Genomic DNA, 24,004 nt, shown 5'->3' with positions numbered 1-24,004 from the left:
TACCGAGGCCGAAAGCCGGGCCGGAGCCCTTGCAGCAGACCTAGCCGTAGCCCAGGTCGCAGCCTCGGAGCAGCGTGCCCGAGCCGGAGGTATGTCCTGGCTGTTTTCGGTTTTCGTTTCAGCTTGTTTCCTCCACTTGTGTTTGAGGCCTTGCGCTCTGGCTGTTCGCAGAGCTCGAGTCTGCCCTTGATGAGTCCACCAGGGCTCTTGCCCAGGCGGCCAAGCAGAGGGAGGCCGACCACGCGGCCATGTCCGAGGCCATCTCGGACTTCTGCCGGGTCTTTGGCTTCGGCGACGTCCCCTCAGGAAGCTCCCCTCAGAGTCGCTTGTAGGCCTTGGGTGACCACGTGCGCGGCAGACTCCGCGAGGCGCTACACCACGGCGTCAGGCGGGCCTTCGCCGTGCTTGCTTCCCACTACGTCGTGGATCTGGAGCGGGTCAGCGAGGGGTATTGCCTCCCTGATGAAGATGAAGCCGCCCTGGCTGAAGTCCAGAGGCTCGACGCAGCCACCGCGGGCCCGAGCGCAGTGCTGGCGACCACCTTCGAGGCAGAGATCCTCCCGCCTGTGCCGTCGTCCGAAGCCGGGGTGGACTTTGCTGAAGGCGGGGACGAAGCCGAAGGCGTGGCTCCTTCCCCGAGCGACGCCTAACTCTGCCAGAGCAGTTTCCTTTGAATGCACGTGTGTCTCTTGCGGCCGCTGAGGCCCGAACACTTTATTATCGTGGTATAAAGTCGTGGCCCTTTTTCTTTCATTTTGCGTGTCCGGCCCCGTTCGTCAGTAGCAGGGTGGCTTGCCCAAGTAGGTGTCATTTTTCATGGTAGGTGACGAGTGAGGTGTCCGTAACCCAGAGGCGTAGGAGTCCCTCGGCTCAGTCAGCCTTTCCACTTACATGCACCCGTGTTCTCTTCTTGGGGTCCTGCTACCGACATAGCCGGGGGAACGCGGAAGCCTTTTTGATTGAAAATTTTGACGCAGAGGGGGTTCCCCCCTTCTAGCCCCCGAGGGAGGGTCGGGCTTTGCCGAGGCAAGGCTGACCCTTCCTTGACGACCAGACTTTGTGTGTGAACGGGGTGTACGAATAACTTGGAAGCATCTTAAGGGTAGAAGCGACGTAGCTGTTGGATGTTCCAAGCGTTGCTGTAGACCTCGCCTTGACTATTGGCCAGCTTGTATGTTCCGGGCTTCAGAACCTTGGCGACGACGAAAGGCCCTTCCCAGGGAGGCGTGAGTTTGTGCCGCCCTCGGGCGTCTTGTCGCAGCCGAAGCACTAGGTCGCCCACCTGGAGGTCTCGGGACCGAACCCCTCGGTTGTGGTAGCGTCGCAGGGACTGCTGGTACCGCGCCGAGTGTAGTAAGGCCATGTCCCGAGCCTCCTCCAGCTGGTCCAGTGAGTCTTCTCGATTAGCTTGATTGCTTTGGTCGGCGTAGGCCCTCGTCCTCGGGGAACCGTATTCTAAGTCTGTGGGCAAGATGGCCTCGACCCCATAGACTAGAAAGAACGGTGTGAAGCCCGTGGCTCGGCTCGGCGTTGTCCTCAGACTCCATACCACCGAGGGGAGTTCCTTCATCCACCGCTTGCCGAACTTGTTGAGGTCATTGTAGATCCGCGGCTTGAGTCCTTGCAGAATCATGCCGTTGGCACGTTCTACCTGCCTATTCGTCATGGGGTGAGCCACGGCGGCCCAGTCCACCCGGATGTGGTGATCCTCGCAGAAGTCCAGGAACTTTCTGCCGGTGAACTGGGTGTCGTTGTCGGTGATGATGGAGTTCGGGACCCCAAAGCGATGGATGATGTTGGTGAAGAACGCCACTGCCTGTTCGGACCTGATGCTGTTTAGGGGTCGGACCTCGATCCACTTGGAGAATTTGTCGATGGCGACCAACAGGTGCGTGTAGCCCCCGGGTGCCTTCTGCAAGGGGCCGACTAGGTCCAGACCCCACACAGCAAACAGCCAGGTGATGAGTATGGTCTGCAGAGCCTGAGCGGGCAGGTGGGTCTGCCTTGCGTAGAACTGACACCCTTCGCAGGTGCGGACAATTCTAGTGGCGTCGGCCACCGCCGTCGGCCAGTAGAAACCTTGTCGTAAGGCGTTTCCAACAAGGGTTCGAGGTATAGGTGTACATTCGGGCCGCCCGGCCCAGCCCGGCCCAAGCCCGAAAAGGCCCGTAATGTTTGAATTTCGGGCCGGCCCGGCCCGTTTGAATTTTGGGCCGTGCCGGGCCGGCCCATGGGCCTAGCCCTCGACCCACGGCCCGGCCCGTAATTGCTTAAACGTGCTGGGCTCATTTCGGGCGACCCGAAATTATAAAAGCCCGAAATTCACATTACGGCCCGAAATTCAATTTTAGGCCCGAAATTCAATTTTTGGCCCAAAATTCACATTAGAGCCCTAAATTCAAAAAAAATAATAAAACAAATAAAAGATAAGACAAATAAATTTGAACAAAATCAAACTTAGTATTTGTATTAAAGTTACCACAACTATGCAATGACTACCTCGTTTATAAATCATTTTGTTAGAAGAAAAAAGAGTATAATCAACTCTATACAAAGTTCGTAAGTTCAGTTTATTGTCTAATGTTCATAACAAAAGCAAAATTACATCACACACTCTAATTCAAAGCTAAAAAAACATCTAACTAGCATTATCTCTAGCTTTATGTTATTTATCAAGTACATGAAAGTGTGGAATGAAGTGTGGTTTTAATAAATATATGGGTCTTTTCGTGCCTCTATATGGGCCATTTCGTGCCTGCCTTAAACGGGTCGTGCTCGTGCCCGCCCATGGGCCGTGACCTCGGCCCAAACCCGGCCCGATATAACGGGCCGTGCCGGCCCGACACTAAATTATTTCGGGTCGTGCCGTGCCTGGGCCGTGCTTTTTTCCGTGCTTCGGGCCGGCCCACCAGGCCCGGCCCAAATGTACACCTATAGTTCGAGGTGCTGCGTGATGGCCGCAAGCCCCCGAGTGTACCTCTTGTAAGAGCTCCTGACCTTCGGCGATGGAAATGCATCGCTGGAGGATGCCCGAGGGGCTGCGGTGGTAGAGCTCCTTCCCATCTCCCAGCAAGATGAAAGACTTGGCGCGCCGCGCCAACCGCCGAGCTTCGGCTTGGTCGAGGGGTAGCTCTCCTCGGTGGAGATATTGCAGGTACGGGGTCTGCCAGTTTTGATTAGGCGTGACCTCGCTCTGCTCCCCCTCGACGCGCAGTGCCTCACCCTTGGGGGCCGAGGGTACCTCGGGCCGAGCCGAGGGTGCCTCGGACCGTGCCGAGGGTACCTCGGACTGAGCCGAGGGTGCCTTAGGCTTGGCCGAGGCCTTCTCAGGCTCGGGCATGTCGTCGGTCTTGACTGAGGGTTGATGCAGGTCTCGGGAGAATACGTCCGGGGGAACTGTTGTTCGCCCCGAGGCTATTTTAGCCAGCTCGTCCGCAGTCTCGTTGTAGCGTCGGGCGATGTGGTTGAGCTCGAGCCCGTAGAACTTGTCTTCCAGGCGCCGAACCTCATCGCAGTAGGCTTCCATCTTCGGGTCGCGGCAGTGGGAGTTCTTCATGACTTGGTCGATGACGAGCTGCGAGTCACCGCGAGCGTCGAGGCGTCGGACCCCTAGCTCGATGGCGATTCGCAACCCGTTTACCAGAGCCTCGTACTCAGCCACGTTGTTGGACGCCGGGAAGTGGAGGCGTAGCACGTAGCGTAGGTGCTTCCCGAGGGGCGAGATGGAGAGCAGGCCCGCGCCGGCCCCCGTCTTCATCAGCGACCCGTCGAAAAACATGGTCCAGAGCTCCGGTTGGATCGGAGCTGTTGGAAGCTGGGTGTCGACCCATTCAGCCACGAAGTCCGCTAAGACCTGGGACTTGATGGCCTTCCGAAGGGCAAACGAGATCGTCTCGCCCATGATTTCCACCGCCCACTTTGCAATTCTACCCGAGGCCTCTTGGGACTGGATGATCTCCCCCAGGGGAAGGATGACACCACAGTTACCGGATGAGACTCGAAGTAGTGTCGCAACTTCCGCCGCGTCAGGATCATCGCGTACAGCAGCTTCTGGATTTGTGGGTAGCGGATTTTGGTCTCGGACAGTACCTCACTGATGAAGTAGACTGGCCTCTAGACGGGCAATGCATGCCCCTCTTCTCGTCTCTCAACCACAATCGCGGCGCTAACCACCTGAGTGGTTGCGGCGACGTAGATCAAGAGGGCTTCTCCGGCAGCGGGGGGCACCAAGATGGGCGCGTTCGTGAGGAGCGCCTTCAGGTTCCCGAGGGCTTCCTCGGCCTCAGGGGTCCAAGCAAAGCACTCGACCTTCCTTAAGAGGCGGTACAGAGGCAAGCCTCTTTCGCCGAGGCGTGAGATGAAATGGCTCAGAGCCGCGAGGCATCCCATGACCCTCTGTACGCCTTTCAAGTCCTTGATGGGCCCCATGCTGGTGATGGCTGCGATCTTCTCCGGGTTGGCCTCGATGCCTCGCTTGGAGACGATGAACCCCAAGAGCATGCCTCGGGGGACCCCGAAGACACACTTTTCGGGATTGAGCTTCACGCCTTTTGCCTTGAGACATCGGAATGTCACTTTAAGGTCGGAAAGGAGGTCGGAGGCTTTCTTCGTCTTGACTACGATGTCATTGACGTAGGCCTCGACCGTTCGGCCAATGTGTTCGCCGAACACATGGTTCATGCATCGCTGGTACGTTGCACCCGCATTCCTCAAACCAAACGGCATGGTAACATAGCAGTACATGCCGAAGTGTGTGATGAAAGAAGTCGCGAGCTGGTCGGACTCTTTCATCCTGATCTGGTGATACCCTAAGTAGGCATCGAGGAAAGACAGGGTTTCGCACCCAGCGGTGGAATCCATGATTTGATCGATGCGAGGCAGAGGGTAGGGAACTTTCGGACATGCTTTGTTTAGACCAGTGTAGTCTACACACATCCGCCATTTCCCCCCTTTCTTTCTCACAAGCACAGGGTTGGCAAGCCATTCGGGATGGAATACCTCTTTGATGAACCCTGCCGCCATTAGCTTGTGGATCTCCTCGCCTATGGCTCTGCGCTTTTCTTCGTCGAATCGGCGCAGAGGCTGCTTCACGGGTCGGGCTCCAGCTCGGATATCCAGCGAGTGTTCGGCGACTTCCCTCGGTATGTCGGGCATGTCCAAGGGACTCCACGCGAAAATGTTGGCGTTTGCGCGGAGAAAGTCGACGAGCACTGCTTCCTATTTGGGGTCGAGCTCGGAGCCGATCCGGATCTGCTTGAAGGCGTCGTTGCAGGGGTCGAGAGGGACAGACTTAACCGTCTCCGCTGGCTCGAAGTTGCCGGCGTGGCGCTTCACGTCTGGCGCCTCCCTAGAGAGGTTCTGTAGGTCGGCGATGAGGGCCTCGGACTCGGCGAGGGCCTTGGCGTACTCCACGCACTCCACGTCGCATTCGTACGCGTGTCGGTACATGGGCCCGACGGTGATGACCCCGTTGGGGCCCGGCATCTTGAGCTTGAGGTAGGTGTAGTTGGGGATGGCCATGAACTTGGCGTAGCATGGCCTCCCCAACACCGCGTGGTAGGTTCCTCGAAACACGACCACTTCGAACTTGAGGGTCTCCCTTCGAAAGTAGGAGGGCGTCCCAAAGCAGACGGGTAGATCGAGTTGTCCGAGGGGTTGGACGCGCTTCCCGGGGATGATCCCGTGGAAAGGCGCAGCGCCCGTCCGGACCGAGGACAGATCGACCCGTAGGAGCCCGAGGGTCTCGGTGTAGATGATGTTGAGGCTGCTGCCTCCGTCCATGAGGACCTTGGTGAGCCTGACGTTGCCGATGATGGGGTCGACAACGAGCGGGTATTTCCCCGGGCTCGACACGTGGTCGGGATGGTCGGCCTGGTCGAAGGTGATGGGCTTGTCGGACCAGTCTAGGTAGACTGGCGCCGCCACCTTTACCGAGTAGACCTCTCGACGCTCTTGCTTGCGGTGCGGAGCCGAGGCTTTTGCCACTTGCCCATCGTAGATCATGAAGCAGTCACGAACCTCGGGGAACTCTCCTGCCTTGTGATCTTCCTTCTTAGCGTCGTCGAGAACCTTGCCACCCTCCGCGGGTGGCCCGGCCTTGTGAAAGTGGCGTCGAAGCATGGCACACTCCTCAAGGGTGTGCTTGACGGGCCCCTGATGATAGGGGCACGGCTCCTTGAGCATCTTGTCGAAGAGGTTGGCACCTCCGACAGGTTTCCGAGGGTTCTTGTACTCAGCGGCGGCGACAAGGTCCGCATCGGCGGCGGCGCGTTTCGCTTGCGACTTCTTCTTTCCCTTCTTCTTGGTGCCGCGCTGAGTTGACGCCTCGGGAACATCTTCCGATGGGCGGCCCTGGGGCTACTTGTCCTTCCGGAAGATGGCCTCAACCGCCTCCTGGCCAGAGGCGAACTTGGTGGCGATGTCCATCAGCTCGCTCGCCCTGGTGGGGGTCTCGCGACCCAGCTTGCTCACCAGGTCGCGGCAGGTGGTGCCGGCGAGGAACGCGCCGATGACATCCGAATCGGTGACGTTGGGCAGCTCGGTGCGCTGCTTCGAGAATCGCCGGATGTAGTCCCGGAGAGACTCTCCCGACTGCTGGCGGCAGCTTCGGAGATCCCAGGAGTTTCCAGGGCGCACGTACGTGCCTTGGAAATTGCCGGCGAAGGCTTGGACCAGGTCGTCCCAGTTGGAGATCTGCCCCGGAGGCAGGTGCTCCAGGCAGGCTCGAGCGGTGTCGGAGAGGAACAGGGGGAGGTTGCGGATGATGAGATTATCATCGTCCGTTCCACCCAGTTGGCAGGCCAGCCGATAGTCCGCGAGCCACAGTTCCGGTCTCGTCTCCCCCGAGTACTTTGTGATAGTAGTCAGGGTTCGGAACCGGGTCGGGAATGGTGCCCATCGTATGGCGTGGCTGAAAGCCTGCGGACCGGGTGGTTCGGGCGAAGGACTCCGATCCTCCCCGCTGTCGTAGCGTCCCCCACACCTGGGGTGGTAGCCTCGGCGCACCCTCTCGTCGAGGTGGGCCCGACGGTTGTGGTGATGGTGCTCGTTGCTGAGGCGACCCGGGGCCGCAGGCGCTGTGTTGCGCGTGCGCCCGATGTGGACCGAGGCTTCCCGCATGAATCGGGAAGTCGCGGCACGATGTTCCGAGGGGTACCCCTGCCTTCTGGAGGCGGAGCTTTCGGCACGTCGGACCGCGGCGTCCTCCAGGAGATTCTTGAGCTCTCCCTGGAAACGCCGTCCCTCGGTGGTTGATGGCTCCGGCATCGCGCGGAGAAGTATTGCCGCTGCAGCCAGGTTCTGGCCGACTCCACTGGAAACCGGTGGCGGCCTTACCCTGACGTCGTTGGCGATGCGGTGCTGGATGCCCTGGGGGAGATGACGCGCTTCTCCGGCCGGAGGTTGGCCCACCCATTCCTGCCCGATGTTCCGGCGGATCGGCTCAAGTGTTCCTGCTCCCTCGTCGAGCCTGGCCTGCATCTCGCGGATTTGCTCGAGCTGTGGGTCATGACCCCCCGCCGGGACGGGGACCACAGCTAGCTCCCGAAGGATGTCAACGCGAGGCACGGGCCTAGGGGGATCACCGTTCTCCGGTATACCAAGATGGTTGCCTTCGCCAGGACCCCCTAGATCGATGTGGAAACATTCGCGACTTGGGCCGCAGTCCTCGTCGTCGAGGCTGCGGCTACCGTCGGAACAGTCGGAAAGGCAATAGTCGCATGCAGTCATGAAGTCCCGCATGGCATTGGGTTTACCAAATCCGGAGAAATCCCAACAGAGGTCAGGCTCGCCATCTTCCTCGGACCCCGAGGGCCCGTAGGTCGAGACGGCCGTCAGCCGGTCCCAGGGTGACCGCACACGATACCCTAGAGGGTTTGGACTCGCCTCTATGAGAATGTCCACCAAAGCGGGGTTGCTTGGTGGGTCGAGGCCGAATCCAAAAGGCGCGAAATGGGAATCGATCGGTACCTTTTGGTCGACGGGCGGTGACGAAGTCACGTCAGGGACTGGCTGCACCGTCATCTCAGGTACGAGGGTGATGCCCAGCAAGTCCTTCGCGAGCGTGCTGGCGTCGTCCGTTTGCTCGAGGTTGGCGTGTTGCGGGGAGGCGGCGCTCGTCTTCGTCTCAGACGCGAGGCCGATGCGCTCTCCGTTGGGGCGCCGGCGTCGTCGACTCGCTCGACAGCCAACGAGGTGCCGCTTCCCGCTTGGCCTTGGTTGCCCCACCTCCTCCTCCGTCGGCGGGGGAGGGGACGGGACAAGCCCGAATGTCGTCCTTCCACCACGTGGGGAAGGCGTCGTCGATTTCCCCGCCGGCGGGCGGGTTGTCGACCGCCATTGTCGCTGTCGCGTGGCGGGGGAAGGAGTATCATGTCGTAGCTACCGTCGAGGGACATGAACTCAAGACTCCTGAAACGGAGCACCGTCCCGGGCTGGAGAGGTTGCTGGAGACTGCCCATCTGGAGCTTGACAGGAAGTTGTTCGTCAACACGCAGCAGGCCCCTACCTGGCGCGCCAACTGTCGGTGTTTCGAAACCCGGGGGGTCCCTGGACCGACGAGTGAATTGTCGCCGCGTGCCCCAGCCTAGATGGGTCGGCGCGAGGCGGAACGCGAAGGGGGGAGAAGAGCAGCCGGAGGGAGACAGGCGTGGGAGGTGGAACCCGCGGCCTTCGTGTTAGCCCCGCGCCCAGGTCGGGTGCGCTTGCAGTAGGGGGTTACAAGCGTCCACGCGGGAGGGAGCGAGCGGCCTTGCGCGAGCGTCGTCGCGTCCTTCCCCGCGCGGCCAACCCTCTGTAAGAGGGCCCTGGACCTCCCTTTTATAGGAGTAAGGAGAGGATCCAGGTGTACAATGGGGGTGTAGCAGTGTGCTAGCGTATCTAGCAGAGGAGAGCTAGCGCCCTAAGTACATGCCATCGTGGCAGCCGGAGAGGTTTTGGCACCCAGTCCGTGTGATGTCGTGGCCGTCGGAGGAGCGCTGGAGCCTGGCGGAAGGACAACTGTCGAGGCTGTTGAGTCCTTGCTGACGTCCTCTTGCTTTCGTAAGGGGGCTGAGAGCCACCGTCGTCACAGGGCATGCGGAGCGCCATCATTACTCGTATGGTGGAGCGAGCCAGATGGGACGCCGGTCTTGTTCCCCGTAGCCTGAGTCAGCTCGGGGTAGGGTAATGATGGCGCCTCCTGTTGACGTGGTCGGTCCGTGCCCTAGGTTGGGCGAGGTGGAGGCTCCTCCGAGGTCGAGGTCGAGTCTGTCTTCCAAGGTCGAGGTCGAGTCCGAGCCCCCGGGTCGGACAAGGCGGAGCCCGTCGGCTGAGGCCAGGGCTGAGTCCGAGCCCTGGGGTCGGGCGAAGCGGAGTTCGTCATCCTTCGGGGCTGAGCCCGAGTCCGAGCCCTGGGGTCGGGCGAAGCGGAGTTCGTCGTCTTCCGGGGCTGAGCCCGAGTCTGAGCCCTGGGGTCGGGCGAAGCGGAGTTCGTCGTCTTTCGGGGCTGAACCCGAGTCCGAGCCCTGGGGTCGGGCGAAGCGGAGTTCGTCGTCTTCTGGGGCTGAGCCCGTGTCCGAGCCCTGGGGTTGGGCGAAGCGGAGTTCGTCGTCTTCCGGGGCTGAGCCCGAGTCCGAGCCCTGGGGTCGAGCGAAGCGGAGTTCGTCGTCTTCCGGGGCTGAGCCCGTGTCCGAGTCCTGGGGTCGGGCGAAGCGGAGTTTGTCGTCTTCCGGGGCTGAGCCCGTGTCCGAGCCCTGGGGTCGGGCGAAGCGGAGTTCGTCGTCTTCCGGGGCTGAGCCCGTGTCCGAGCCCTGGGGTTGGGCGAGGCGGAGTTTTCTATGACGCCTGAGGCCGGACTTGGCTGCTGTCAGCCTCACTCTGTCGAGTGGCTTAGCAGTCGGAGCGGCGCAGGCGGCGCTGTCCTCTTGTCAGACCGGTCAGTGGAGCGGCGAAATGACTGCGGTCACTTCGGCTCTGTCGACTGGGGGGCGTGCGTCAGGATAAAGGTGTCAGGCCACCTTTGCATTAAATGCCCCTGCGATTTGGTCGGTTGGCGTGGCGATTTGGCCAAGGTTTCTTATTGGTGAAGACCGGGCCTCGGGCGAGCCGAAGGTGTGTCCGTTGCTGGAGGGGGTCCTCGGGCGAGACGTAGATCCTCCGAGGTCGGCTGCCCTTGCCCGAGGCTGGGCTCGGGCGAGGCGCGATCGCGTCCCTCGAATGGACCGATCCTTGACTTAATCGCACCCATCAGGCCTTTGCAGCTTTGTGCTGATGGGGGTTACCAGCTGAGATTTAGGAGTCTTGAGGGTACCCCTAATTATGGTCCCCGACAATAGCTAACAGATATCAAATATTAATCAGCTCGCCAAATAGCTTATACCAACCATCAACCATGTACAGATCGAGGACCACAAATTACAATGCATTGTTCAATAGAAGCCACCTGCTGAAAGAACACCATGCTTCTTCTTCGTGTAGTCTTCCCTTCTCAAGGATGTTGTAGGAAATGGGTGACGCCTAAGAGGGGGGTGAATTAGGACTTCTAAAACTTTTACTAAATTAGGCCACAATTAAATCCCTAGAGCAAAACCTATGCAAATAATCAAACTAGAAAGAGTAATCTAGGTTTTTTCTAAGTGTTGTTATCTCTACCGCAAAGGCTAAGTTTCAATCTACACTAAATAAGTATGAATACAAGATTGAAACTTAAATGCTTAATATAAATGCGGAAACTTAAAGAGCAAAGTAGAGAAGCAAACTCTCGTTGATGACGCCGGTATTTTTACCGAGGTATCCGGAACCACGCAAGGTCTTGACTAATCCTCGATGGTGCCCCTACGCAAAGGGAAGCCCATGCGAGGGCCAAGCACCACGGTCGAGTGACTCCGTAGAGATACGCGGGCCTTCTCCATGCGCAAGTGGTGCTCCGCTTCCGGCTCCTCTCGGACGCTCCCCGTCGTCTCCACTATCGAGCTTCCGGCTCAAACGCCGTGGGCCTCGTTCCCTCCGGTACACGGTGGCGGCCGTGACACAAACGCGGTTGTCACGGTCTCGCAAGACTCTCGCCCCACTCGGTACAATTACAACGACTCACGCAAGAGCCGAGGGGTTGTGTGGTTTTACAAAACTCACTCAACTAACTAGGGTTCTCCTAGAGCAAGCGCTAAAGCGGTCTAACTAACCTAAGCACTTCGCAAAGCACCTACGCTAATCATCGAGTGATTCTATTAAGCACTTGGGTGTTTGAGCTCTTGGAAATGTGCACTATATGCCTTGGTATGTTGCTTGGGCTCCCACACCTTCAAATGGCCGGTTGGGTGAAGTATATATAAGCCCCAACTCCAAAATAGCCGTTGGAGAAAAGCTGCAGTTCTCTGCGGCACACCGGACAGTCCGGTGGTGCACCGGACAGCGCACTGTAGCCTGTCCGGTGCGCCTAGCCTTTGCCCTGTCAGAGCACGTGACCGTTGGCGCCGCAGGATTTTCCACACCGGACAGTCTGGTGCTCACACCGGACAGTCTGGTGGTCTTCTCTCCGGGTGCCACCTAGAACTAGCCGTTGGGCTGGAGTTCCCTGGTGCACCGGACAGTCCGGTGCGCCTTCGCACAGACAGTCCACAGCAGCACACTTGGACTCTTCTTGGATCTTCTTAATGTCTTCTTTTGAGGTGTTGCTTTCCTCAATTCCTTAGTCCAAGTAAATCTTGCATCCTGTGAACTACAAACACAAACACTAGAAAACTTATTAGTTCACGGATTTTGTGTTGTTCATCAAACACCAAAACTCAATTAGCCAAATGGCCCGGGGTCCATTTTCCTTACAATCTCCCCCTTTTTGGTGATTGATGACAACACAACCAAAGCAAGCAAATAATACAAGTATTTGAATGAAAATATGCAATCTACTTGCTAGGATGCATGTTTGTCCCCACAATGTGAAATTATGGACTTAAGCCTCCCCCTAACTCCATAATTCACTTACTTCCTATTTATGGACCAAATAACCAAAACCACTTGAAAAACCATTTGTAGATATAAAATTTTAAATTTGTGGTGTTTGGTGTTTGATATAGTTTTCATTGCTTTGGTCCCTAAACTTCTCCCCCTTTGGCATCAACCACCGAAAAGGAAGACATTAAAAGCATGTAGGAAGTAAATAAAAGCTTGTCCTCAAAAGATTACTCCCCCTAATTGAGTGTTCTCCTTTAGAAAGAGTTTTCTCCCCCTCATAGAGATCTTTAGGAAAAAGCATGTGAAAATTAGAGGTGCAAGACATGATTTGAAAAGACTAACTTCCCTTATGCATAGGTAACAGAATATGAATTAACCACTTATGCATTTTTAGCAACATGGAAGTATATGATATGAAATATAGTCTAATCAAATATTGGAGAAGACATATAAAGACATGTAAATGATACTAGATGTAGTCTCAAAAGATACCGATTGAAACTCAATGGTGAGCTTGAGAGACATGAGAGTTCTTGGAGATTTTGCAGTGGAAGATTGTTGTCTTTCTCCGGGGACCTCATTTTCCTTACAATGAGACTATCACATGAAATAGACTTGAAAAAGTGTTAGTCTCAAAGTATTAGATTATAGAGTAACCTCCCCCTGAAGGTGTGCATACAAGTTTTGAATACTTGTAGGAGACATGCACTTTGATTTGATATCAAGAGGGGCAAATTATCTATAATCCGAACTTTGGCACATATAAGTTAAATGATACAACTTGTAGAATTCAAAATTTTCAATTAATGCATCAATTACTATGGAGTGATATAGAAGCTATGTCCCGTGTTTAACTTAAACATTTTAAACCATGTAGGTTTGCTTAAGTATATGAATTGAAAGCAAGCAATCCTACCATGTGATTTACCTAGTATGCATAATTTGAACAAAAGTAAATGACAAATGTAATACTGGGCAAGAAAGGTAAACTAGATAAAAGGTAAATAGATACGCATATCTAAAAGCAAGAGATACAATAAATCTAGTTACCTTAGTCATGGGTGGGAAATTTGGGTCCAAGATTTTCACTAACCCACTTGGCAAATAAGCTTGATTCAATATGATGTATCCCATGATATACATCCCAACTTTGCCAAGTCTCCAAATTTCTCGAGGACCTTCGGTCCACTCACTTCCCTTTCGGGATCCAAACCTTCTTGGTGCTCTTCATGGTTGAAATTATTTCGTTTGGCACCCAGATGCGTTTGGCCCCTTTTCCTTTGTTGGCTTGCTATCACCTTTCCATTCTTTTTCTTCTTGATCAAATATGGTGTAGCAGACTTTTTATCTACCTTTTTGATGTAGGTGTTGGAGATTTTGCTTGATGGCTTTTGCTTGAGCTTTTGTCTTTGTTTATCCTCGGTAGTCGCCTTGCATTGGAAAGACTTATGGCCTTCCTTGTGGCATAGCCTACAAATCACAGTTTCTCCCTCCATAGGCTTGTTCACTCCCGCAGTGGTGTTATCCTGTGGAGGTCGGATTTGTTTGTCTTTGCCTTTCTTGTCATACAAAGCCTTGCCAAGGCGAGCCACTTCTTGCTTTAATTGTTCATTTTCCTTTGCAACCTCATCCGAGCATGTCTCTACAACAATATTCTCAACAACGACTTGGTTGCAGGGGTTAGAATCATCAATTAAATCAAAGCAGGAAGTAGAAGCATCTTTCTTAACAATTTCAGGTATTTCAACTAAAGATGCTGCTGGGGTGCTACCAATGTTTTCTAGCTTAATAGTTAGCTCATTATTGTGTATGCTAAGAATTTTCATTTTCTCTAGCAAATTTTCAATAGCTTCCTGGGAGCTAGCTAACTTAGCCTTAAGTTTTTCATTCTTTTTAATGAGACCATCATCGGTAGCAGTGGATGGAGCACTAGATTCTAATAGCTCAATTTTAGTTGACAGCTCACTATTTAAGTTTGCAAAAGTTTCAAATTTTTCTAGCAAACCTTTATAATCATTTTGGGAGCTAATCAACTTATTTTTCAAAGTTTTAAGTTGAGCTTTTTGCTTAGTGCAAACATCCTGAAAAAATTTTACGGTCCCTCACCTTCATCATCACTACTACTTTCATCACTAGAGGATGGAATGCTTTTGTTACCTCTTGCCATAAGGCATTTGTGTGATGACCGTGATGAGCATGATGAGGACCGGTGGCTGCGCATCCTTGGAGGTTCATCTTCACTTGAAGAGTCATCCCAAGTTCTAACACTTGTTAGCGCCTTGCCTTTGTTCCTCTCCTTTTTGGGTTTGGCCATATTTGGACAGTTGTCCCTGAAGTGGCCCTTATCCCCACATGCGAAGCATCCTCTCTTCCTTTGCTTTTTCTTGTCAATGTTAAAGAGAAGATCTTCGACCTGCAGGGGCACACCCATTAGATTAATCTTACGGATCATCCTCATTACCTTTCCGACGCGTCGAATTGTTTCTTCGTCCTCGGAGGATGATGTGCATGGTTGATTATCTTCATCATCATCACTTTCTTCTTCTTCCTCTTCTTCACTTGAGGAACTTGGAGTGGGAGCCTTCTTTTCGCCCTTCCTTTCATCACATGCAAAAGCATATGGTCTTGAGGAAGTTGGCTCCTCTCCCCGACACATTTTTCGCGACATCTCAAAAGCCGCGATTTTCCCAATCACAATAGTCGGGGTCATGTTGCTCAAGTCCTCCATGTTGTGAAGGATGGTGATGATGCTCCCATATCTTTGTTGTGGTAGCAGGGAGATAATCTTCCTCACAATGTTCGCATCACCTAGCTTATTAATGCCAATAGAATTGAGCTCATTGATAATTAGATTCAAACGAGAATACATGTCTCTAACAAGCTCATCATCTTTCATAGCAAAAGAATTATACTCATTTAAGTCTAGACAATGTTTTTGCTCACGGACATTGGATGCGCCGTCATGGAGCTCATGCAATTTTAGCCAAATCTCATTAGCAGTTTTCAAGGTAAATACTTGATTAAAAATATCCATGCTAAGAGATTCATACAAGAAATTTTTGGCTCTAGCATTTAAATGAATTTCTTTTTCCTCACTCGTGGTGGGTTTCTCAGGATTCTTGAGGGGTTTCATCCCGTCACGAGTGACTCTCCAAACACCTAGATCAACGGCCTCTAGGTAACAAGCCATTCTAGCACTATAATATGAGAAGTTAGTGTCGTTAAAGTGTGGTGGCCTATGGGTATCCATCCCTTCCTCTAAAAAGCGTCGGCTCTTTTAGCCGTGAAGCTAAAGCGTTTCAAATGAGCCAAACCAGGCTCTGATACCACTTGTACGAAACGGGTGACGCCTAAGAGGGGGAGGTGAATTAGGACTTCTAAAACTTTTACTAAACTAGGCCACAATTAAATCCCTAGAGTAAAACCTATGCAAATAATCAAACTAGAAAGAGTAATCTAGGTTTTGTCTAAGTGTTTCTATCTCTACCGCAAAGGCTAAGTTTCAATCTACACTAAATAAGTATGAATACAAGATTGAAACTTAAATGCTTAATATAAATGCGGAAACTTAAAGAGCAAAGTAGAGAAGCAAACTCTCGTGGATGACGCCGGTATTTTTACCGAGGTATCCGGATCCACTCAAGGTCCCGACTAATCCTCGTTGGTGCCCCTACGCAAAGGGAAGCCCACACGAGGGCCAAGCACCACGATCGAGTGACTCCGTAGAGAGTCGCGGGCCTTCTCCACGCGCAAGTGGTGCTCCGCTTCCGGCTCCTCTCGGACGCTCCCCACCGTCTCCACTATCGAGCTTCTGGCCAAAATGCCACGGGCCTCGTTCCCTCCGGTACACGGTGGTGGCCGTGACACAAACGCGGTTGTCACGGTCTCGCAAGACTCTCGCCCCACTCGGTACAATTACAACGACTCACGCAAGAGCCGAGGGGTTGTGTGGTTTTACAAAACTCACTCAACTAACTAGGGTTCTCCTAGAGCAAGCGCTAAAGCGGCCTAACTAACCTAAGCACTTCGCAAAGCACCTACGCTAATCACCGAGTGATTCTATTAAGCACTTGGGTGTTTGAGCTCTTGGAAATGTGCACTATATGCCTTGGTATGTTGCTTGGGCTCCCACACCTTCAAATGGCCGGTTGGGTGAAGTATATATAGGCCCCAACTCCAAAATAGCCGTTGGAGAAAAGCTGCAGTTCTCTGCGGCACACCGGACAGTCCGGCGGTGCACCGGACAGCGCACTATAGCCTGTTCGGTGCGCCTAGCCGTAGCCCTGTCAGAGCAGGTGACCGTTGGCGCCGCAGGCTTTTCCACACCGGACAGTCCGGTGGTCTTCTCTCCGGGTGCCACCTGGAACTAGTCGTTGGGCTGGAGTTCCCTAGTGCACCAGACAGTCCGGTGTGCCACCGGACAGTTCGGTGCGCCTTCGCACAGACAGTCCGCAGCAGCACACTTGGACTCTTCTTGGATCTTCTTAATGTCTTCTTTTGAGGTGTTGTTTTCCTCAATTCCTTAGTCCAAGTAAATCTTGCATCTTGTGAACTACAAACACAAACACTAGAAAACTTATTAGTTCACGGATTGTGTTGTTCATCAAACACCAAAACTCAATTAGCCAAATGGCCCGGGGTCCATTTTCCTTACAGATGTAATCATCATGCACAATGACAAGAACCATTTTCTTAGACCTGCAGATGGTTACCGACACCAGCCACCTCAAATTGGAACATGGGAATAACATAAGAGAGTTTTTAAATGAGACACCCTACTGACCTGTCAGTCATGTTTGGAACCCTTGAAGCAATTGGTTCGATCTATGCAGTGAACTAATCCCATTGAGACATGTAGCCATTCGTGTAGCAGATATCCCTACTGTTATTTTGCTCTAAAGGGGCTGACCTGGTTAACTGTATAACCATCTTTGCTTGCCCTTGATAGTATACCATCTTTATGTAGCCTCTCCATAATATCTGAAAAACCAATCATTAACTACTAATTTAAGATGTCAACATGAGCGAGGAAGGAAGGACTGATTTTATTTCCTGCCAATAGAACCTAGCTGAAATGAAAAGAAAACTGTTATTTTGCTTCAGAATATGAAGGGGATGACCTGGTTAACTGTATAACCATCTTTGCTTGCCCTTGATAGTATACCATCTTTATGTAGCCTCTCCATAATATCTGAAAAATCAATCATTAACTACTAATTTAAGACATCAACATGAGCGAGGAAGGAAGGACTGATTTTATTTCCTGTCAACAGAACCCTTTTCATACATTACCTTCAACCAATTCCTGCAAAATATTCAACAAAAGTTTGTTAAAAACAGGTCATGCGACATGCATTAATTTATCAGTATAAGTTTGTCACTTGCTTTGAAATCTAGCAACGTATAGAACAATAGTTAATTACCATTGATATGTCAGGGAAGTTGAAAAGGACATCTAAAACATTAATTGTTTCGTTGTCCCATGAGCGTATCCACCCTTTCACTTGGGAAGTTAGCTCTTCCTCATGAGCACTATTTTTTAGTATCATCTACAAACATAGAAAGCCAGAGGAGCAAATGTGCACAAACAGCTATAATAAAATAGATCAAATCCCTAATTGCCTAAAACTTCATGCGTTGTTGGGAGGGGAACGAGAGGGGCCTTCTTCGAGCATCAAGCATCTGCACACGCGCTCGTGCAGGCATAGTGAGTGAGAGTACAATAACCCCAAATCAGTAGCAACAAAACACAAAATCCCCACGGAGAAGAGCAGAGCGCGAGCTTGGGGGCGATGATGGCGGCGGCGGGGATGGGGAGTCGCTGGAATATCGCGACCGAGATCCTGGGAGGCAGAACATGGTGCACATGTGGACGCCTACAATGAGGACTTATAGAGTAGTAAAGATTTATATTCTGACCGTATCTGTTAAAAGAGCACATCTGCAAAATCTTATGTAGAACTTCCTCAACAGAAGGTGGTGACCGAGGTAGGTTGATATGCTTGTACCAGTAATTAGGACCATTGGGACAAAACCCCATCTTGTACCTACAAAGTATGAAATAATAGAGGTTCAGATGTGACAAATTTATTCCATGCTAACAGATCGATAAGTGAATTTAGACTATCAGAGAGCAAAAACTTGCATGACAGACCTAAACCAGTATAACCATGTGTCTCATTTCCCACTTCTCAGCTCGGATCCTCGTGATCCACCATTCAGAGTTTGCGCTTGCGTCCCCCACCGAACACAAATCTATTGTCCCCCCAGTTTTCGAAACCACGGCATTTTTCCTCATTGGTATAGGAAGGTATCACAGTCCTTGGCACCCAAAAGGCTTTGCTAGTTTTGCAGGCTGATAACAATGACAAACAGTGACTTGGTACTTGCCACGCACTTTCATAGACTATTAAAACTTTATATGTGATCAATATCCACAGCACAGCGCTATAAAAGAGCATATTGGCATATGTAGCATTAAATTACCACAACACGTTTATCACCTGAATTGCATAGACCACACCGTTGATCCAATAGAAAGTTGGTCTAAGCCCATCAGTCGACATGGCACGTGCCTAGAGAACAGGAACAAAAATTAAGAGGCACAACAACATTGACAAAACAATAGAGGTCTAACAGAGATAAAAGGAAATACCTGATAATAAATCTCAGCCCAGAAGAGCACTAAAAGTGCATATGTCGTGAAGAATGCAAGCCCGGGCATATCCAGAAGCACATGTTGTATTATCTGAGGTACCACATTGCTTCAAACCATTACTAAAGACCTCCAACAAATTCATCACACGAGTATAGTATAATAACCAAATTAGTTACAAACCTCAGGCTCTACAAGTTGCACATTTCGCCGCAGCACAAAAACGTCATACCACACTATGAGCAGGAATAGAGCATTTACATTGATCAGTCCACCAAATCAAACACCTAGCAGAAGCTAAGTAATGCAAGCGGCACAAATGCTGGCTCACCGCCATTCACAAGGAAGTTTAGAAAATGGAACACCTTCTGCGTTGTCCATCCATACTCTGGCACCCTGCACTCGATTCTGATTAATTTGACCTACAATAGAAATTAAACACCACGAATTCAGAATTCTCGGCGGACGTTACAGTGCCGCCTCTCTCAATTCGTCCCACAAGACCACAAATCAAACCAGCACGCGCTATCGAGACGAACACCAACCGAAACCGACAGAAAATTTCATCAAATCGGGAAATTCTGATAGATCGGACCAGACAGGGGTCAAGGAAGCGAAGCGGGCGCGGGAGGGTGCTTACCAGCGCGACGACCGAGATGATACCGTAGAGCACGGCGAGCGCGTGAAATATGCGGTCCTGCCACAACGGCGACTCGTTGACGTCGCGCCACCAGTCCACGGCGTCGTGAAATATGCGGTCCTGTGGATGCCTCCAGCGCCTGCGCCACCACGGAGCGGTCACAGACGGAGGGCGAGGTTGGACGGCGGCGGTCGCGGATCAGGGCATCGCCGATGGGGGTGGGGGAAGGGATGGGGGAGGCCTTGAATCCTAGACACATCCACGGGGGTGTTCTTGGATCCCTATCACGGCGGACGCGGCATGGGGTGAGGGTAGCAGGCGGCTGTCGCGGACGACTTCAGGAGATGGGGCGGGGATAGGCGAGGGCACACGCAACTGACACTGGAGCAGAGGGGGAGGCGGGGGCACAGGAGTGGTCTACGTTACCTTCTTAATAGCTAGTAGAGATTGACACCAGCCGGCAAGGCAGAACGATGATTAATCATTAACGGAGCTTCCAGTGGCGATGGTTTTCTTGGGCAGGTGCTGCTGGATGATGAGGATGGAGACCTTGGACGCGAACTCCATGGAGGCAAGCATGTCCCCCAGCACGCCTAGCTCCGGGAACTCGTTCGACTCCGACAGCCCGCTGGTGAGCGCCGTGGACCCCTCCAGGTCACCTTCGCCTTCCCCGCCGCACCGACCCACGATGAGCAAGTCGAACTTCTCGCTCATGGCACGCACCACGGACGTCGTGCCCTCCGTGTCCTCCACTATCTTCTCCACGTACAACACCCGCTCGTTGTCCCTGTGCCTGCTCCAGAACTCCTGCAGCAGCTCCTCGTCCCTCGCCTCGTCGCGCCCGCCCATCCAAACCCAGTTCCAGAGCTTGAACCGCACCAGCGTCAGCGACATGGTCTCGGTCTTCGGCATCTGCGCCGCGTACGCCAGTGCCTCGCGGTCGTCGGTGCCACCCAGAAAGTAGAGCGCCGCCCGCTGGAGCAGGCACATCACCGATGGGGGTGGGGAAGGGATGGGGAAGGCCTCGAATCCCAGACACATCCACGGTGGTGTTCTCGGATCCCTATCACGGCGGACACGGCATGGGACGAGGGTAGCAGGGCAGCTGTCGCGGATGACTTCGGGAGACGGGACACTGGAGCAGAGGGGGAGGCGAGGGCACAGGGGTGGTCTACGTTACCTTCTTAATAGTTAACTAGCTGTATACCCATACATTGTTACGGCGGCAACATGTTATAATAAAATACATTAATATGTAGAAACATTAATCATCATTCCACCTATGTGCTCCCTAATGAACAAATGGATGTCAAGAAAACAAAAAGGATGGGAAACAAAATCATCGACCAGCTAGTTCATACAAGGGAGTAGCGCTTTCCTGGTCAGCATCCCACCTTTTTCTAATCAATATTCCACCTTGTAAAATTCAATTTGGTTCTACAAAAAAGTATATTCAAGAAACAATTGAGTGGACTCATCATAAGTTGATGAAACACGATATTTTTGGTCGCACATTGACATATAGTCGAAGTAAAAGTAGAAAAATGTAGCATAATCGCAAACTTGAAGAAAATATATTTTCAATGCAAAAAACATATGCATAAAGTCTCATGCCCGCGCGTTGCGACGGCATACGAATTATTTAATAAAATGTTAGTGCATAATAATTTATACATAATAAGACTAAAAACAGGTGTCACAATTATACCAACTTTCAACGTAAACTGAGTAAATAGATGTTAAAGTTACAGGCACTACTCATCTGGATGACATAGATGATAGATCGCATCATCATAATGTGACCAAATCCCAAGCCAATTGTCTATGTCAACTCCTGATCACCTCAATCAAATAGGCAATCTCATAGAATCTCACCAATCCCAAGCTTCGCAGACAAAAAACAAAAACGGAATCCCTTAAGCAAATGATCGCAAGCACAGACCGCTCAAAGCACCTGCGTCAAAATTTTACCCAAATTCGGCTACTCCGTTTCAATGAACTTCAAAAGTATCGTGATACCATACAAACGGGCATGGATTCCTCATACAAAACCCTGGCCAAACAAATCATGACCAGATACAAAGTCCTAAATAGCAATGGCAGAACAGAAACAATGTGATAGGGGCAAGGCTGACCCTCCGCGGCCTTCTTCGCGGCCATGACGGAGCCCCTGGACCTCCACTTGGAGGCCGACGGGGTGACGAGGCCTCCGCTGGACTCGGTGCAGAACGGTTGCGGCCATGGCGGCGCCGACAGCCTGCGGAGCGGGAAGCGACACCGCTGCGTGGAGAAGACCTGTGAGGGGGGAGAAGTAGTAGGTAGTATAAGTAAGTCAAGCCTCTCTCTAGTAGGTTCTCCTAGAACGGAAGGGGTGGCGGCGGCGCTTACGCGACAGCATGAGGTGGCTTCCATTCGGCGGCAACCGCGACCGCGAGGGATGGAGAAGGCGGAGGTGCGAGGCGGGTCTCGACCGGTTAGCGGAGAGGCGCTTCTGTACGGAGCGGGCAACGGGGGATAAGCGGATTGCCGCTGGTCTCGCTGCCTCGTTCCAGGACGCCATGCTGAGGCACCGGTTCTAGATCCGGCTCTGGCAGAGGTGGAGGAGGAGGGTCGACAACCCGAGGCGAGATGTATGGGGTCCAGAAGGTCGGGGATCAAGAGGGATTGCAGCGAAATGAATTAGACTCCTCACCTTCCCTAGAGAGCACAGACGCGGATCAAGAGGAGGTGGGTGAGTGCCCGTATGGGCGCGTACCTGAAGATGAAGGTGAGACGACAACTGAGAATACTTGGTGCCCTTGAGGATCTTCTCCTCCCTCACCCTATTGGCGTCCGTCAGTGCCGCTTCTAGGAGAGCCTTAGCCTCCTGGTACAGCTTGCTGATGAAATTGAGCGGGGAAGGCCACACCATGGGCTCCCTCCACCGACGATGGGTTCAGCAGCGCCGGGCACTCCCCCCGTGGTTGCGGTTCAGCGCGACGGCGTGAGGAATCGTCCTGCAGGGACCCAAAACCATCCATCCATTCGATTGAGCAAAAGCGCACTTCGAGAACGACGTCGCGACATGGTCGACAGCTGCTCCCCTACCCAACAGTCGTGGCTGTTGCGTGGGGGAGGGGGACTGCGGAGGGAGCAGGTGCGGAGGGAGCGGACGCTAGGCGAGGAGGGGATGGACTGGGTTGGTGATCGTGCGGAGAGGATAGACAGGAGAGGATGGGGCGGATGCGGCATGCAGATGGCCCATGTGTGGCTCGCGGATGGGGCGGTTTGTGCGGGCGAGGGGAATGGGGCGGGTGCGAGCGCAGAGGGAAGGTGGGGGCATGACTGTGGTCTACACTATCGTCTTAATAGTTAGTAGAGATAGTTAGTAGAGATTTTTTTAAATAACGGTAACGCATCTCTTTAGGCCCCCGTTCGCTTAGTCTGAAATGAGATTAGGAACTAATCTAGATGACCACAAGTCCACAATCATTCCGGTCAGGAAGGAATCATTCGTGGAATAATTTCCTGACCCAACGGGCCGTTAGCCACGGGTTCACTCAACTCAATATTAATGATGAAGCAAGCGAGTAAGCAACCAAGAAACGCAGGCTTGGGCCATGGCCAGTAACCAGCACCACCACCTCCTCCTTGCTCTATTCCTCATGGCTGCTGCCGGCACCACCACAGCCACCACCTCATCATCAGGCAACTCGACGACGCCGACGGCGTACGAGATGCTGGAGCGGTACGATTTCCCGCGCGGCATCCTCCCGGAGGGCGTGCAGCGGTACGAGCTCCGCCCCGACGGCTCCTTCGAGGTGTTCCTCTCGGGTCGTAGCTGCGAGTTCCGCGTCGGCGACCGCTACCTGCTCCGGTACGACCGCCGCATCACCGGGACGGCGCGGGAAGGCTCCATCCGGGCGCTGCAGGGCGTGAGCGTGAAGGTGCTGTTCGTGTGGCTCGGCATCACCGAGGTGGACCGCTCCGGGGACCAGCTCAGCTTCCTCGTCGGCCCGCTCGCCGCGTCGTTCCCGTCGCGAAACTTCGCCGAGAGCCCGCGCTGCCAGTGTGGCTTCGACTGCGCCTACGGCGCCTGGGACGCCGCCGCCGCCGCCGCGTCCTGATACCAAGCTTCCTCATGAGACATACCTCCTGCTGCTGCTGCTGCTACTGCTACTGCTGCTCGTCAGTTGTCACAGTTACTGTTGCTGAATTCGTTCATGACTTCATGTATCATATTATTGTTGGTTCGTATACGGATCAATCAAAGAAATGCTCTCAATAGATCGAACAGTACTATCAATCAGAAAATAGATTGCTGCACTCGTTCTTGGGAGATTGAGCAATTCCATTTGAATTTGATGCCTGCTGCAGATCGTCTCCCGGCAAATCCTTGATTCATTTATGGAGCAATTAATTTCATGCTCGGGTTAATTTAATTAAGGCATTGGGCGACATTGGGATCGTCTGTTTTCTATACTACTGCACATTTTTAATCCGTTTGAAGCAGAATATTCGGTAGCTGCTGGTTCAGTGAAAGAACACGCCACCTACGGCTGGGCAGGGATCAGGAGAAGACAAAGCTTGGATTAGTGGTATGATTGGTGTGCAGGGTGGCAATGTGGTGAGCTGTCCCGTTCAGTCACACAAATAGAGAGAAAGAGAGCCACGTCAGAAAGCCCATATAAGGGTAGGAGAGCCCATTTGCTATGGTCGGCAGTGGCCGTGGATCGCTGCGCTGCGGGCCAGCCACGACCTGACTGCACGGGCATGCGAGATCTCTTGCAAACAAATTCTAC

At 53.0% G+C, this 24,004-nt stretch overlaps 2 protein-coding genes across 2 annotated transcripts; one reads left to right on the top strand and one right to left on the bottom strand.

The window, feature by feature from the left end:
- Window positions 1–17,209: 17,209 nt before the first annotated feature.
- On the bottom strand, window positions 17,210–19,525 carry LOC103655099 (tobamovirus multiplication protein 3-like). Its single transcript, XM_008681906.1, has 10 exons — window positions 19,512–19,525; window positions 19,224–19,362; window positions 18,915–19,005; window positions 18,767–18,819; window positions 18,584–18,676; window positions 18,415–18,503; window positions 17,937–17,975; window positions 17,678–17,804; window positions 17,352–17,477; window positions 17,210–17,233 (listed from the first exon to the last, which is right to left on the bottom strand). Exons 1-10 carry the CDS (start codon window positions 19,523–19,525, stop codon window positions 17,210–17,212), a joined length of 795 nt encoding a protein of 264 aa, XP_008680128.1.
- Window positions 19,526–22,660: 3,135 nt separating this feature from the next.
- On the top strand, window positions 22,661–23,578 carry LOC103652828 (uncharacterized). Its single transcript, XM_008679804.2, has one exon. The coding sequence runs from the start codon at window positions 22,823–22,825 to the stop codon at window positions 23,327–23,329; it is 507 nt and encodes a 168-aa protein (XP_008678026.1). The 5' UTR covers window positions 22,661–22,822; the 3' UTR covers window positions 23,330–23,578.
- The last annotated feature ends 426 nt before the right edge of the window (window positions 23,579–24,004 follow it).

This window comes from Zea mays, chromosome 4, assembly GCF_902167145.1.
Source record: "Zea mays cultivar B73 chromosome 4, Zm-B73-REFERENCE-NAM-5.0, whole genome shotgun sequence".
Classification (NCBI taxonomy): domain Eukaryota; kingdom Viridiplantae; phylum Streptophyta; class Magnoliopsida; order Poales; family Poaceae; genus Zea; species Zea mays.
Note: the sequence above shows the minus strand (reverse complement) of the source record. Positions and strands in the feature narration are given on the sequence as shown.

What these genes read in the sequence shown, in the direction of transcription:
- LOC103652828 (XM_008679804.2), top strand. Translation starts at nt 22,823, where the DNA reads ATGGCCAGTAACCAGCACCACCACCTCCTCCTTGCTCTATTCCTCATG.
- LOC103655099 (XM_008681906.1), bottom strand. An exon ending in AAACTTCCTTGTGAATGGCG is followed by an intron (nt 18,820 to 18,914) that starts GTGAGCCAGCAT and finishes TCCTGCTCATAG; the next exon opens with TGTGGTATGACGTTTTTGTG. An exon ending in CAGGTGATAAACGTGTTGTG is followed by an intron (nt 17,976 to 18,414) that starts GTAATTTAATGC and finishes CATACTTTGTAG; the next exon opens with GTACAAGATGGGGTTTTGTC.